The 17,476-nt window shown below is 42.4% G+C and overlaps 1 protein-coding gene across 6 annotated transcripts in view; it reads left to right on the top strand.

Annotated features, from left to right (window-relative positions):
- The first annotated feature begins 3,651 nt into the window (after nt 1-3,651).
- The window catches only part of VEPH1 (ventricular zone expressed PH domain containing 1), a 282,767-nt gene continuing 268,942 nt past the window's right edge, over nt 3,652-17,476 (top strand). For 5 of the 6 annotated variants that reach the window (XR_014294337.1, XM_082624457.1, XM_082624455.1 and 2 more), the window contains exons 1-2: nt 3,764-3,890; nt 12,121-12,415. Coding sequence is in view for 5 of the 6 variants with exons in the window: in XM_082624457.1 (XP_082480583.1) it covers nt 12,278-12,415 (138 nt within the window). In the remaining variant the exon portion in view is untranslated. Of the gene's footprint in view, nt 3,686-3,763; nt 3,891-12,120; nt 12,416-17,476 lie in introns of those variants that run through there. The other variant, XM_082624456.1, reaches the window with a different exon arrangement.

Below are 17,476 nucleotides of genomic sequence, written 5' to 3' on the forward strand. Positions count from 1 at the left end.
GAAGGGGGAAAAGCTATATCATACAAGGCTTTGCTGATCATCGAAAGGACTTTGGCTCTGAGTCAGGGTGAGATGGAGAGCCATTCCACTGGAGAGTATTGAACAGAAGGGAGTCAGTTTTGATTTGCATTTTCATAGGATCATCTAGATGTTAAGACTACATTTTAACAAGGCAAGAACAGAAGCCAGGGGGCTATTGCAATAATCCAAGTGAGACATGAAATAACGGTGTTTGGATCACAGTAGTAGTGGTAGTAAAGAGAGGCGAGTGAAAGGTGATAGGCTCCTGGATATATTCTGAAGGCACTGGCCTCATTACACAGGGCTGTGTGTGCGTGAGTGGTGCAGCCAGCTTGAAAGGGGGTGGGAGCCAGATTACAAAGCCCTTTGTATACCAAGTAAAGTAGTTCGGATTTCATCTTCAGGCAGTGAGCTGTCACTTATTCATTTTTAAGTAAAAGTCATATATCATATTTTATTTGAGAAAGCTAATCTGGTGGCAGAGTTGAGAATGGAATTGAAGGGGCCATGTTGGAGGCAGGGAGATCTGCTAGGGGACTCCTGTCACCATCCAGATAAGAGAGGATGAAGAATTTAACAGACAAAAAAAAAGAAAAGAATTTAACAGAAACAAAGCTATCTAGCTATTGAAGTGGAGAGGGAGGAATGGTCATGTGTTAGTTTTCTATTGCTCTATAACGAATTATCATGAACTTAGTGGTTTAAAAAGGCACACATCTATTGTTCCACATTTTCTGTGGGTCAGGAATCCAGGCATGCCTTAGGTGGGTCCTCTGCTCAGGGTTTCACAAGGCTGCAATCCAGGCGATGGCTGGGCTGTGTTCTATGGAAACTTGACTGGGGAAGAGTCCTCCTCCAAGTTCACTCAGGTTGATGGGAGAATTCATTTCCTTGAGTCTGTAGGACTGAAGGCCCTGGCTTCTTGCTGGTTCTTGGCTGGACGCTGCCCTCAGTTCCTAGAGGCCTCCCATAGTTCCTTGTCCTGTAGGACCAATTACTTCATCAAGCCAGCAAGGAGAACCTGAGAGCGAGTCTGTCAGCAAGATGGAGTCCCATATAACATTAGGTAATCATGGGAGTAACCTTCCACCATCTTTGCCATATTCTATTTCTTAGAAGCAAGTCACAAGTTCCACTCACACTCAAGGGCAGAAAATTACACAGGGCGTGAACATCAGAAAACGGATCATTGTGGGTCACCTTAAGATCTGCCCACCACATAAAATAAAGAATGTGGAGGACACAGAATGGACAGGACCTAGGATGTGACAGGGTCATTGTATGTGAGCCTTGTGGCTTGTGGGATCTTAGTTCCTTGACCAGGGATCGAACCCACATGCCCCCTGCCCTCGCAGTGGAAGCGCAGAGTCCTAACCACTGGACTGCCAGGGAATTCCCACTACCACATTTTTAAAATCGAAGTATTTTTTATTTTAATGAAATAGACAATAAACCTAGCCCCAGGTCCTTATTCTCCTTTTCCTAAAACAAATGAACCAAAAAAACAAACAAACAAACTCTTGCAGTTCAAGCCATGTGTTATTTTGCTGAGCTAAAAGGAAGTTCCTGGACCTGTGTGAATTTCTGTGTTTCTAATGGACTCTTGCAAACCTGGGAGTCTGAACACAGAAATGGTATACCTGAAGCAGTGTGAGTGGTTTCAGGTAAGAAAAATTATTTATAGAAAATGAAATCATCCAGGAATTCTCAGTGTTTATATATAATTTACACATTTAAAGTCGTTATAGAATTTATATATGTTCTGTAAAGGAAGCATCGTAGTTTGACTGTGGTTAGAGATTCTTTATTTCAAGTTTTCCAAGGGAGTGTGGGAAGGGGTGGAAGTTGTGCGGAAACAGGGGATGGGGGAGAGCAATACTCTGTGAAACTAATTACCCAAAGGAATTTATGAAAATTGTACACGGATGGATGGATTCCATGATTAGGTTTATTAAGGTCAAATAGTACGTGACTAGGATCCACCAAACAAGTTTAGGTGGTTAAAGTGGAAATATTGGGGGAAGTTAACATATAATTGTTTAAAAAGAATTAATTTGGAATGTCCCAGTTTCAAGTACACTGAATGACTACATTCCTTGTAGGCCTTTCCTGTCTCTACCTGTTGTCTGTGGAAGCCTGTGGTTGTCACTGAAGAGGCCCATTAGACAGAGGTGGTTCCTGATGAGTCTCCTAGTCCACTTCCTTTGCAAGGAGCTGCCCTGTGGGGACCCAGGAGAGCCCATCCACAAACCTGTCTTTAGCTGATTCTGTCCCATAAAACTTTTTCAAAACAAATGGCAGAAAACCCAACCTAAAATCACTTAAGCTATAAAGGCTTACAGTGAAGGGTGGATCTTGCCAATATCAGAAGCAGCTGGTTTAAGAGGCTTAAACAAAGTCATAAGATTTGTTTTTTGGTGGCAAGAGCAACCAGACCTTGTATCTCATCATCAAGTCTAGAAGGAAAGACTCTGTCCCCCCAAAGCCAAATAATCATCTTTATCTTGAATCTCATTGGGCTGGAAGGGGTCACACACCTCCCCTAAATTAATCACTATGGTTAGGAGAATCCAATTCTCTGATTGGCTAAGATCCAACCTGTTTATGTAAATCAACTTTATCTAAAGGACATCATTTCCAAGGAAATTTGGGTATAGTTTTTACCAGAAGTAGGATGAGTGGATGTTGGGCAGTAAACACAGAAGAAAGTCCTCTTCACTCCATGAGAATGCTTTTTAGCTGAGCCAGCAATTTATTTACATGGTAGCGTGATTGCCAATGACATGGAAATATTGATATTTGTGCAATTTGTACAGTTGTACAACTTACATCTTATTCTCCCCACCACGCTACCCCACCACACTCACATACTTCATTTGACTGAAAGCTCTAGTTAGAAGAGGCTCAGAAATATTCTATTGCTTTGTGTGCAGGCAAAACCTCAGATCAATAAGTGTAGAAAGCCCATGTCATGCATATAAGGGGAGAGAAGTGCCTCCAGATACAACAATCCACTGGGTACCACCGATTAATTTATGCATTAGAGGTTTAAAGAGCACTCTCCTTAAAGGAGAGAGAGAGATGTAAGGATATGTAGGACTGCTTGTAAGGGATCCTCAGTGTATTAGGCCTGAGAAGAGGAGTTCCATATTTGGATGGTAAGAGGAAGTGAATTAGCAATTTGGATGGGCACAAGAAGGGACAGTGCTGGCTTGGAAATATCTCTAGTGCTACTAGATGCTTCATTCAGTTGTTCAGGGTTTCACTAGCAATACTAATATAGTTAGATTGTTTGCTCATTGAGACTAGTTATTTTCTTTCTCTTGTGGTATTTTTCTTCTATCATATTTGGCTTAAATACTATCTCATTCCACTACATTCCTCCCTCCATCCCTCCCCAGACCTTTTCACTGATGCCTGCCTGATAAAAGGCCCCACATCTGATATTAACCTAAAACTTCCTTGATTCCTTAGAGTGAGCTATTCATTAACAGCACCTAAATTGCTGGTTGTTAGGCAAATCTAATTCTTTTCAATCTACGGATCTGCTGAGAGGCTTCTGTAAATCTACTGCAGAAATAAGCGAAGCTTTGTGCCAGTTGTTAGCACTAAGCAGAAGTTTGAAAGAGGGAGGAGAAGTTACTCATTTGCTCGATTCAGCATGGTGAGTCCAGGGGAGGGAATCAAGTGTACCTCAGGCTTGACAAGCAGCTCAGGAAAACACGGCTGCTGCCTGCCAACAGGACAGAACCAGGCAGGGGCGACTGGGCTGCTTCTGAGCATGGTCGTGGGTTCCTGCCGAATTGCTCTAAAGATCAAGCATTTTTCCATCTATTTCCTATGATGGCCAGAGTTTCCTGTGCTAAGAGGTATGGCTGTCTTCTTTCCTGTCCTTTTGTTCAGCAAAAACAAAAGCTAATTAAAGTAAACGTCAGAAGCGGTACTGGGGCAAGGAGTGGGCTTCGGGACTGGGGCAGAGAAACTTCCAGCGTCTGTGGCTGATTATGCAGATAAAGTGCATTTGGGAGCTGTGTATGCATGCTCCCATGTATGCATGCTTTTCAGTTATTACGATTAAAAAAAAAAGCAACCTCTCTGTGGGTTATTAAAACATGTCTCTAGGCCTCTGGAGCAGAAAACTGTGCTTCTAGATTCACAGAATGTGCATTTTTGTTTTATGCCATAATAGTCTAGGCTCATTTCTATTTCATACTTTTGTTTACCTCAAGAAACATTTTGCAACCAGCAAAGAAACTGGCTCTGCCTATGATTTTCAAAGAAAATTCAGTGGCATCATTACAGTCACTGGGGAGGACAGTCACCATTATTGTTTGTTGTTGCTGTCATTTTTTTCCCTTGATGTTTCAGTTACCTTACAAATCATAACTGAATCTAGCCACTTTTTTGTTTTTCAAATACATATTTAAATTGCTATAGTACTCAACTGCTGAATTCCATGACATTTATATATGTTTTCAATTTAAAGTCTAGAAAAAAAAATTACTTAGGGCATTATTTGACTTGGTCATGCAATTGTTTAATATATGAAATTTAAATGTAAATAAAGATACATTTAACATTGAATTTTCCTTGTAATTTGCAACTCTGGATATGTTCTCTGGAAAAGCAAACCCAAAAAATTGGAATTAAATTTTTTTTGGTGAGATTTGTATCAATTCCAGAGCAAATGAGTCTTGTGAAGTCAAAATTTACAAATGAAAATTGATACACCTTGAAATCATTATGACAGATCACAAATTCTTGGTTTAGAAAGTTTGCTAGATGTTTCCTTCATTCCTGATAAAATGTTTCCTATCTATTTGTGTTCTCATAACTTGCAATACATTTTCAAAATTAAGTAGATTTTTTTGAGCTCTTGCCTAAATAGGTCACCAAACCTATACTTTGTATGCGCTTATGATAACAAGGCTGCTACAAACTTAGACTGTATGAGCTCTAGCAAAAACACCAAGGGTTGAGTCCTTTAGCATCATTTGGAATAACCCAGCCTCAACGGCTTTCAGTAGAGGTGAAGTGTAGCAACATGTCACAGCAGAGGGAGCCGAGAGACGCCCAGGGAACAATAGACATCTTGTGGGAAGGGCTGAAATGTATGCGGCCCATTCCCATGGGAACGCCTGTAGGTCTTTCACACTGTGTGAAAAAGATGCTCCTTGAAAAGGATCTTTAATCCTTTCTTTCAAGGGAAAATCTGAGAACTTTATTGAAAGTTTCTAGTACCCAAATGGGTCTAAGTCAGTCACTGGGCATTTTAAACAGAGGTGAATAAAATGAGAATTTTTTGATGCACAGTAGTGTTGTCCAAAGCATAATGTAAATAAATATTGCTATTCTAGAATTATCTGAAGTGAAGAAACCAGAGAATACCCTAACCTGGAGTTGGAAGCTAGAGGCTCATTTCTTCATAATAATTTGTCTTCCGGAGATAGTTATGTTTATTGAAATCCCCCCAAAAGTGGTATCCCAATAGCTGGATGATTAAGTCCTCTGGTTCAAGTGTGTTTTCATTTAGCAGAATCTACTGATGCATAATAGAGTAAACCAGCAATGTCTTATTAGCACCCATTCAGCGTAGGTCACCTTGAAAAGTCATAAAGAACTTTTCCCTCTGGTGCCCTGGAGGGAATCATACCCTCCCTCCTTCCTAATAAACATGGGAGTGAGCGTGACACTTAAGTAGAAAGCTCAGGTATTTGGATTACCTGGCCACAAAAAGTCTGAGATACATTGTATTTTAGTCCATATCCGCTCTGTGAAAAAATTCACTGTTACTGTTTGGCCATGGTGGGGACAGCAACACAGTAAAGCTGTCTCTCCAAGAGAACAAGGCAAGTTTGCCAAGAAATCAACAGGGACACATACAAGATAGTGTATGAACTGCCCAGATTTAAGACTGGGGGAGAGTACAACTAGGATATAAATATGACACAAATGGGAAAGACCTAGGCATCTTTAAGGCTGTGAATTCAATGTCAGGTAGCAGTACAGCCATCGTTAGCATTTACAAGGTATGGCATGGGGACATGTAAACAGGAGAATGACCTACAAGGATAAGGATATTATTAAGGATATGACTGCTGTCACCCTTCGTGTGGCTGCTATACGCCAGATCTGTGTGAAATAATCTCTTTAAACCTCCCAACAACCCACAGCACCATCCTCAGGTGCAAATTAGGAACCTGAGGCTCAGGGAGGTTGATTAATCTGCCCAGGTTTATACTGCAGGTAACGGCAGAGCTGAGCCCAGATGTGTCCAGGTCCCCCCACACTTAACACTCTGCTCTTCTTACTGGGTCCCCGTACTCTGTCCAATTCTGGACCCTAAGCTCATTTAAAAATGAAAGAAGGGGCTTCCCTGGTGGCACAGTGGTTGAGACTCTGCCTGCTAATGCAGGGGACATGGGTTCGAGCCCTGGTCTGGGAGGATCCCACATGCCGCGGAGCAACTAGGCCCGTGAGCCACAAGTACTGAGCCTGCGCGTCTGGAGCCTGTGCTCCGCAACAAGAGAGGCCGCGATAGTGAGAGGCCCGCGCACCGCGATGAAGAGTGGCCCCCACTTGCCACAACTAGAGAAAGCCCTCGCACAGAAACGAAGACCCAACACAGCAAAAATAAATAAATTAATTTTTTTTAAAAAAGAAAAAAAGAATAAGGTCTTTGAATGCAGAGAACGTGCTTTAAAAAAAAAAGAAAGAAAATTGAATAAAATCTAGTGATAAGTACCATGAATAATGAATAGAGGATAAATTAGAGGGAAGACAAAAGAAATATAGTTTATTCCATTAAAAGGGAATAGAATACAGCTCCTGTATCAGAAAATTATCAGTGAGAGAATACACCTTCTCACGGATGACTAGGTTCTCTATTTTTATACAGTAAACTCTTTAAGGGACAGTCCTCCACGTGTGGATGGCATAAAAATAGATTGACCACCAAGTGTTTAGGAAGATTTAAGAGGTTATTCTCCAGAAGCATATGACCTGGTTCAGTGGCAGGTGTGTGGCCACCCTGAGCACACACCTTTATGGGGTAGCACCCCTGGGGAGACACCTGCAGTGTTCATATCTTGGTGATCATGCAGATGAATTTATCTGCAGCACAGCTTTTTGTGCACTTTGTCAGCAGATAGGTGACTCCATGGGACGAGCAGACCTACTATAGGAACAGACAAGCTAGGGGTAGAGAACAGTGTAGTTTAAAACATGTTTTAAAAATGTGTCACTAACTTTTGAAACAGTAAGGAAGGGTTTTGGTACCTTTTTCTCCTCTGCAGTATCAATAGATGAAGCAGATAAACATTTTCTCTGAGTACTGATGCAATATTTAAAGTACCAATCTAAGTCTGATCTAAGAATCTCTCAGCAAATAAAGTGGGAAAAAACAGGGTATGCATCTTTGTCGAGTGAGTTTGTTCTGTTGATTAGCAACTTCCTGCATCCTGAAACTTTCAACAATGTTGATCTAGAGGCTGAGCAAAAGGATGACTTCTTTAGGAGATGTGACTCTTCCTGAACAAACTCTCAGTGTTTCAAACTCTGTACGTGAAATCTCGAGGGGGAGGGAAGTGTTAATTAAGCTGCAATTCTCCTCCCTTCCGGGGAGGGGAGTGGGGTGGATGTTGGGAAATGGCTCCCGATAGCCGTCCCATTCACCTGCTTGAGTTCCTATTGAAACCGTGTTATCTGCGTGGCTTTTTTCCCCTCCATTCTTCTCAGGGAAAGTATAGATTTTCATGAACACAGGCAGTTTTGTTTTCGCTGTTAAAAACAGCTCCACTTTACTGGAGCAGGCTTTCTGTTTCACCCCAGGAAACAGAGCATTTCACTCAGAGGTAACTCTCCACTGGGTGAGGCGCAGCCTGTCACCTGACCAGCTCCAGAGCTGCCAGTGGCATCGGGCTGCATTCCTAGAATTCTTGAACCCGGCACAGCAATGAACAACTTCAGGTTCACTGAGCTGAGTAGATTCCACTCCCTGTGCCCTTGGAGTCCGCTGCCCAGTCTCAAAATAGACCGCTGAGTAGCAGCTAGCAGCAAGTGCGCCTTTGAGGAGTAGCACGCAGGTAAAGCGCGTTTGCGGGGGACAGCTGGGACTCCCCGAAATGTGTTGTGCATGGTTCAGAATCATTTCTCTTTTTGGGGTGTCTGTTTCTCCATACAGAAACCCGACTTGTTAGTCAATATCTGCTTAAAAAATGTAGACTGAATAATGAGAACCTGGGTGTCAGATTAGGGTCTCTTAAAGATTAGGGTAAGAAATTAGGAGGGCCAAAGTCGGGGATGAAAAGGAATTTTATAAGCCAGTTTTTGTAACATAGAAAGTAGAAGATTTGGAGGCTGACCTACTTGGATGTGAATCTTGGCTCTGGGGCATGATGTTTAACCTCACCAGTCCTGCTTCCTCTTCAGTAATCATACCTACCTGCAGGGTTGATGGGAGAACTGAGAAGAAAGTGTCTAGTGAAGAACTTGGTACATAGGAAGTATCCTAGTGTGTGTACCTACATGTGCTTGTGTGTGGACGGTGGATGCATATGTACACCTACATATAGGCCACAGGACTATGACATTCATAAGAGTACGAAGTTTCTCAGAAGATGAGGTAAAATTTGATCTGGCTCTAACCTTCTGGGCTGTTGCAAAGAGAGCAGCAAGAGAAGCCAGACACCTGAGCAAAACATTGACCAGAGCTGCTGAAAAATAAATAACATGCCCTGTTGATTCTTATCCAGGAAAGGGCGGACTGGATAAGGATGCAGGGTGCTCTTTAAATGAGGATGGATGGAAGGGAGGCAGCTCAGTAATTACCATGCACAGTCATGTATGTACCTGCACGCAGTCCTGAGAGGGGCTTTGTCCTAGGAGACCAGCTGCTTTCAATCCTGAGTCTGCAACTTACTCTCTGGGTCCCCCTGGGCTGCTTGTTTTCCTCTCTGAACATCAGTTTCTCATCGCATGGAATTGTTGTGAGAATTCAGTGACTTGTTATGTGGGAAACTCTCAAGACTAGTGCCTGACACATGGTAAACACCCACTAAACATCAGCTGGTGGTGTCATTATTTTACAAAGTGCTCTTTTCTGTGTTACCTGCTTTGATCTTCAAAACAACCTGATGAGGTAGATGAGGTGTGCCGTAGACACATTTTGCAGATGAGAAAACTGAGGCTTGGGGAAGGGAAGAGCATGAACCAAAGGCCCCATGACCACTGAGTGGCTGGGCTGGAACTTGAATCTGGGGCCCCAGACAGGCAGGTGGCTTAGTATGTACTCAGCGCACAGGCACTGAATGAAACCTGAAAGTTCTGGCTAAACACCATTTCCTCCACAGACCCATTCCTTATCATCTTCCCCTAGGAGAGATCTCTCTCTCCCTCGTACTTGCCCAAACTTCCTTTTGTAGTACCTCGGGGGCTTTTCTCTGGGCCGTCCTTGTAATGTAGAATGTTTGGTACAAGCCCCTCTCCCCCTCCTCCACCCCTGGATGTGTGAAAGTTTTCATGTATGGCTACTATGTGTTGAACAACAATGTTGCACATGGTGGACACACAAAAGTAGCAGCTGCAGCTGGAAGCATGAGTGTGGGACTCCACACCAGGTGTCACTGCAAGTGTGAAAAAAAAGAAGGAGCCCAGGAGAACCCTGTGGGTGCCCCTCTCTCCCAGCACGTATTTCTTCTCCTTCTCAGAGTCCCAGCTCTGCTATGTCTGGGGCAGCTCAATCTGCTTCCAGAAGTGCCTGATAGTGACCAACAAGCTGACTGGTCAAGGTGAAGTAATTTCCATCCAATACCTTATTTTCCTGAATATTATTTCACGGAGACTCTGTCATTGCAAATACCTGGGTGGGGGAGGGCGAGGGGAGCAGGGGAAAATTCAGGAAAACGCTGCCCTAATTTTTCTTGTAGATATTGTAATTCACCCCTTCACATTTGCCAGGATGCAAAGGTCCTTTGTAGGATCCTCACTCTCCTCTCTCCCCATCCCCTGGAACCTTCCCCACCCCTCTCGTTCTTTTCTCATCCTCTAAGCCTCTCTTCCTTGTGACTCTCCTGCTCTCTGGTTAGCCTAAATTCCAGGGTGTAGATGGACAAGGATGCAGGGTCAGTGTAGGAGGCAAGAGGAATTCATTTTCTTGCTTTATGACCCTACCCATATCTTCATCCTCAAACGTTACTAATGAGGTTTCTACTCCTAACGGGAGCCTCACGTGGAGCCTTACGTGTCATCATCAGTCCACAGCAGTTATGAACTGGGAGCCCAGCACTGGAGTCTCTGGGTCCAAATTCCAGCTCTCTAATCTACTAGCTATGTGGCTTAGACAAGTTATTTAATGCCTTGTGTTCCTCACCTGTAAAATAGGAATGAAATAGCCTCATACAGTTGTTATGATGATTAAGTGAGTTAATGTTTACAAAGCATCCAGGATCTGGCATATAGACAAGCATATGTAAGTATTGGGCGTCATTTTTCTAAAGCTGGTAGGTAGTGCAAAAGTTGCATGTAGGGGGCTTCCCTGGTGGTGCAGTGGTTGAGAGTCTGCCTGCCGATGCAGGGGACACAGGTTCGTGCCCGGTCTGGGAGGATCCCACCTGCCACGGAGCGGCTGGTCCCGTGAGCCATGGCCGCTGAGCCTGCGCGTCCGGAGCCTGTGCTCTGCAACGGGAGAGGCCACAGCAGTGAGAGGCCTGTGTACTGCAAAAAAAAAAAAAAAAAGTTGCATGTAGCCAATACTACCCTTGACATCTCTTCCATGGCCTATAAATTGTACCGTTTGGAATATTACAGATAGTTTCTTTAGTTAGGTGCCTGATGAGGGATTTGGCTTGTGTTTAGAGAGCATGTTGTATGGAGAGTACGTATCTTTAAACTTTAAAAGTGCTTTCAGCACAGAGAGGTGCTGCCACAGTGACAGCTCACGGGGGGACACCCAAGGGAGCAGCAGACTCTCCCTTTTCACACTCATTCTGAGGAACACATTCAGACTGAAATGCTGGCCAGAATCGCTAATGTTACATACATTGCTTATGTTACCTAAATTACTCTCAGCTCTCACTCTCGGAACAAGTGGCTGCACTTGTAAGTTACCCGTATGTATGAGGTGACTCCACTCTAATGTAAACTTGAGGGGAACCCACTGGCCTGAGATCAGGAGAAGAGCACCGCCACAGCTACCGCGAGGCCTCAAGGAAGTCTTAAACCTCCCTGGTTATGAAATGATTGCTAAGGTCTCTACCAGTGCAAATGGTCTATGGTTTTATTAGGCCCAGAAAGAATCTGATGAGAATAATCAGTTATTTAATTGGTACCATTGCCTTACTCTCTGTGGGCTGTTAAGTAAGAACTACAGTGGGACTTTATTATTTCAACTTTGGGAATAGAGGGAAGATTGCCCGATCCTAAAACCCTTCCTCTTTAGCCTTCATTGCAAAGTTCTCACCTTCAAGCTCTGTGTTCAAGTTCACGCTCACATTCTATAGAGATTTATCTGGTCTCATACTCCCAGGCAGAGTTCTTTATTTCATAGCCATTTGTTTAGAGAGTACATAAGAATAGGGCACCTTCTGGACTGAGGTTCAAGAAGCTCCTGTTGTCAATACAGCAAAGAAGCCCAGCCAAGGAGGTAAGTTAAGCATTGGTTTCCATGTCCAGGAAACAGGCAGTGGGCCTAAAAGGTGTTTCCTGTGTTCTATCTTCCTTTCATTGCCCTTTTCTGTTTGGTTCCCATGGGAATCTGTTTGGGGAAAATCTGGCAAGTATTGGGCATATTTGTTGCTGGTCCAATTGTTTCCTTGTGGCAGGGAGAGAAGGAGAGGATATAGAAAGGAGAAAAGTAGGGGATTTAAGCTGCTTTTTTGAGGCTCAAATTAAATTCTGGAGAAATATAATCATTTTTGACAGGACTTCTTGAGACAAAATAAGGAAAGAGTTCTTTTGAAGATCACCAAGCCAGAATCTGTGATTCCATGCACATTTCCAAATGTCTTTGTTTTCCTCTCTCTCTTCTGGGCACCAAGTTCACATTCTGAGCTCATGCCGTCCTACTAAAGGCTATCTTGTGTCATTTTTTTTCTCTTGCAGAGAGTGTCAAAGAAGACCTCAAAGTCTGGAGAAAAATGACCTTTCAAGGAATACGAAGTCTATGTCCTGCTACATGTTTTTGTCTCACTAACCTCTGGTGACTGAGACACATGGTCCTGGGCCTACAGACAGTCCATTGATTATCAGACTCCTCAGCATGCATCAACTCTTCAGACTGGTCTTGGGACAAAAAGATCTTTCACGAGCCGGCGACCTCTTCTCCTTAGATGACTCTGAGATTGAAGACAGCCTGACAGAAGCCTTGGAGCAAATTAAAATCATTAGCTCATCTTCAGTAAGTAAACTCGTTCTTAGACTAGACCCCTGAAATGACCTATTCTGGAGCTAAATGACTGTACAAATCCTGGGGGAAAAGATCTTTGCAGAGGAAAGAGGAAGGACCACTCATGTTGGTCTCTCTTAACTCTTCTCTGTGGTTTAGCTGGCATCTAAGAAATAATACCAGGGAAGTCTTTGACTTGGGGAGCAGCCAGACCACCTTTTGCCCATTCACAGAGACCAGAACTCTGGAAATTACAGACCAGAGTGGAATTCTCACGAAAGGCTGTCTAAAGGTTGTTTCTACATCCGTGAAATGACATGGAGAGGAGAGGGAGCAAATCTGGGGGAAAGCAGACCCACCAAGCTGAACAAGAGCATCAGTAAACAAAGCAGCGTGTGAGATGGGGGTTAAATAATGAAAGAAGGCAAGGTGACACCTCCTGCCACACAGGTAATAGGAGACCAGGACAACTATCACTCTGCTGCCAGAAGTGACAGTTGCCCAGGGCTTAATAACGCTGATTCTGTTTGCTTCTGTATAATCTCCATTTTTTGAACCTTTCCTTTGCCCCTTTTTCTACACCCCCCCACCCATTTAATTCAACTCACCCATTATTAGCCCCCAGTATGATGAGACAAACTTAAAACCTCCATCAACCCTCCCATTCCTTCGCTTTTGCTCAGTGTCAAGATTATATATCCTGAAAGCACTTCTGAAAGAGAGTGCGTGTGGAGTGCTTGGCGTGGTCTGATGTTGATCTTCTTGACTGTGCTTGGAGGTTGGTCCCATTTCAAAGGCCAAGGCCACCAGTTATCCCCTCCCATCCTCCCAGCTCAACAGTGTTTTTGCCAACACTTGGCACAAACACCCACCAGGCAAAGGAAAGAGACAGGACACCGGCCATAAAATACTGAATAGCAAATATGTACATATTTCAGAGATAACAGCTTTCTTCCATGTCATAATGAAAAGATGCTTAAAAGGAACAGCAACCAGTGCTGCTTCCTCATCAAATCTGTCAGCATGTTCTCTTGTTGGCTGCCATTAACGTGCCAAGTCCGCCCAGTGACAAGTGAAGTCACTGCCCAAATGCTATTTTTTTCTCAGGTAATGTCTTTGACAGCAATTATGTGTCCAGAAAATTAATCAACTTAGTCTGAGTCAGAAAACAAAGTATTCCTGGAACATTTCCGCTTTCTGGGTAGGATTTGTGTGCTATTTCCAGCAGTCCCTTCCTTCGCACTCCTCTGGAAATAAACTGGCTGAATGTGCTACTGATTTTATCTAATCTAATGGAAAATATGTATATCTAGGTATCTGTATCTATATTTCCCTGAAGCCTATTTCCACTAGAGGTCACTAGTGTCAGTGATTTCTTCTGTTTCTTCATCAACTGCTTTGTCTCACAGATGTCAAATTCAGAATTTCGGGACTGGTGAGTTCTGTTATGTGTCCCCACTTTGCACCATTAAGGCTGGCATGTCCTTTGTCATCAAGAGCACTGTCCATACTCTAAGCCCTCCACTTAGCATCCCACGAGACTAGTAGGTCTGGAGAGCTAGTAATTCTCCTGAGATCTACGTCTACTAATTCCTGTCACATCCCATTGCTTCCATTCTCTATCTGTAACCATGGCACAGAGTAGATAGGTGGCAGAATAAAAAGAATAATTTTTTTTTAGAGAAATCATGCAGATCATTCCAACTTTTAAATGCAGGGATCATGTTGATCAATCCAGTTTGGAAATTTGCTGATCAATCCTAGTTATAAACATGTCCCTGTTTGGCATTCCTTCCCACCTCCCCTCCTTTAAAAGCCAGTTCAAGTTTCATTATTCCTGAAATGATTTCTGGTGGTTCTAGTTCTTAGTGGTTACCTCTTTCTAAAAGGACTTAATTGCCCTTTTGCATTATACTTTTCTTATAGAAAGTCATCTATTCATATATCCTCAAGTGCAATCTCTACATGGGGGAATCCAGGATCTATGTTTTCAGCCTTCATATCTCTTGCTGAATTTCAAGCTCGTACTAATTGATATCCATCACCTCAGATTCAATATATCTAAATTAGAAGTTGTCACCTTTCTTCCAGTTATACTACCCTTTTCCTAGATCTCCAGGTTTGAAACCTGGAGTCATTCTTGATCTCTTTCTCTCACTCTCGCCTTTTCCTGTGAATTCTGTAGGCACTGCATGAGAAATGCCTCTCATCTGCTGCTTCCCTTCCCTTCCTGCTGCTATCACCTTGGCTTAGGCTCTCAAACCGATTGATCTCCCTGCCTTTGGCCTTGCCTTTCTCTAGTTCAATCTACTAACAGTTACCAGCTTAGATTTCCTAAGCCAGGTTTTATTACATGTCTCTCCATTGTTCAAAGTGTTTCCGTGATACCTCAATACCCATGACATTCAATAACCAATGCCAGTGATCAGTCCCCTGAACGACCATGCCTACTCTATGGTTACTTCCCTGTTAGCTGCATCTCATCCTTCCCTTATAACCAAGATCAGATAAATATTCCTTCTCAGGCCTTTCCTAATGACCCTGGATCTCAGTAATCAATTCCACTTCTCAATTCCTCTTTAGAAACATAGAACTGGAAGGACCTTCTAAACTGTCTTGTCCAACTTCCTTCCATGACAGAAATCCCTTCTTTAGGATTCTCGACAAATAGGTGGCCTCTCCTTCTGTTTTTGCAATGATGGGGACATAGTAGGTTTCTGATATTTTTTTCCTGCTCCTCCATTTTCCTTTGGTAAATTGCCCCTTCCCATTGCATGAAGCCTTCCTTGATGGGGCCTTGAGTCAAGGTTTTCTACTTTGCCTTTGCCAGGGAGGGGGGAAGGCAGGAGTGGGGACACCTGACCCAAGCTATGCCAATCAGATTTTCTTTCCCAGTAATTCTAGGAAAGAAATCAGCAAAGGGTGAGCTATCATGATGATGGTGTCCCAAAGAAACAGACCTCGCTTCCTGTCCCTCTATGACTATAGCTGCCTCAGTCATTGCCTTTCTAAGGCTAGATACTACAAATTTCCCTTCAAATCTGCAAGCCACCTCGTATCTTTTAATTATTTTATTTGTTTGTTTATTTTGCTACAGTTATCCAAACTTTTTCTGCTGCTTATGAACAAAGAATCCTAACTGTCAAAGAGATAGCTGTCTCACTGTTGGAAGTTCAAATTGTTAGTGTGTTCCCCCCTTTGGCCTAATAAAATCGCAGTCCATGTATTTTCTTTCTACTATTCTTTGTTCTATTCTCTGCCCTCAACAATCAAGAGAATCTAACCTCTGTTCCTACAAGAAGAACTTTAAACATGTGCAGATAGGTATCAGGTCTCACCTCTGGCTTCTCTTCCCAGCTGAATATCCTTATGTTTTTCGTGACAAAGAAGGGCCTGTAGCAGGGACAGTTTACACCAGTCTCTGGTCTGGAAACTCAATTTTGTCAGTATGTGAGAAATGCTATTTAAATCATGCTATCAGAAGTATGAAATATAATGGTGACTTAGTGATTTATAATGAAAAGTATAACTCATGTCTGTCAGAATTATTGTGTGTTCCATGCTATTCTCCCCGACTCTATTTACTCAGTCTTTCTCTAGACAAGGAATATTGTTACTGATTAGGCGTCTTCCTCCTCTATTATAATCACATTTTAGCCCTACCTCCCTGAGATTGTATTTAACTTACCTGTAAAGTCACCCATGTATAGGTAGTGTCTTGTGTTAGCCCTGTAGTTATTAGCTAATCCCACTCATACAAGTGGGGTTTTTTTGTTTGTTTAATCCTCAAAGGGCAATCTTTTTTTCCAGATTTTTGGAGGATGCCTCTTTGTAGCCTATGTTCTCAGAATTTTGGTTACCCTCCCCTGGAATCTTTTAAATTTATTATTGTAATTTATCATTGCCTGATACTTGAACCAATTGCTTGGAACAGTTGCTGATTCTAGTCAGATACTCTGCTTCTAAAACTTCTTTTCAATAGTAACATCACACAGTTGGCCACATTTTATCCTTTGATGTGCCAAGACCCTCAGGTTAAATCAAGATTTGTAATCAGATAACTTGAAAAAAAATTTTTAAGTACAGAATGTCACATTTTAACCATTGAAATAATATTCTTGTCTTTAGGCCCTCATTCCAGAATGTTTATACCTTTTAAAAAACCATGATTCTGTCCAATATATTAGTTATCATTCCCAGCTTTGCAGAATCTGAAAATTCAGTAAGCAAGCCTCTAATCCTTCCCCCAAAGTCACTCATAAAACAATCGAATGTTACTAGACTCTGCTCTGCAGTCCATGTCCTTTTTTCCCATCAGTTACTCTAAAACAGAGCTGGAAGATATTTTATCCTCAGGCTTGATTTGAGAAAGTGACTTCTCACTCGAAATTCTAAGTTCCCAAATACACCTTTAAGTTTTGTCTTTTCATTTCAAGTCTTATCTGGACTACCTAGGCTCCCTCTTTCCAGACTACCCAGGTGAGACTCTCTCCCTATCTATTCAGCCTCTTCTCATACTCTCAGCACCACCTTTCCCACGATGCTCACCCATGCCTAATCGATCTACCCGTCTTCCAGTTCTCTTTAATTTTTTAACAATAAAAAAATGTTAGGTACACAAAAATCACCAAATTTAAGAAATTAAATAAAATTGTTATCACCTGCATGTGTCTCTCTAACCCAATGCTCCTCCCTTTCCTCTCTTAAGGAAACCAATATCCTGTTGTGGTATTTATCCATACGTGTTTTTATTTCTTTGTTACATATGCATGGCTCAGAAATGATTTATAGCACTGTAGTTCATGTTTTTAAACTTTATATAAATAGCGTCATAAGTCTCAATGTTATGTTTTTGAGGTTTATCTATGTCGGTACATGTAGTTCCAATACTTTTGTTTTCAGTGCAATAGTGTATTCCATCACATGACTATGCCATAATTTATTTATCCAGTCTTTTTTTGATGGACAATCACTATTTTAACAGTGCTGCAGCAAACATTCTTATAATTAACAATTTTGGCAAATGTGCTTAATATCTAGTGTACACAATCAGTAGTGAAACAACTAATTTTG

Source organism: Mesoplodon mirus, assembly GCF_964341445.2.
Source record: "Mesoplodon mirus genome assembly, chromosome: 6".
Taxonomy (NCBI): Eukaryota; Metazoa; Chordata; class Mammalia; order Artiodactyla; family Ziphiidae; genus Mesoplodon; species Mesoplodon mirus.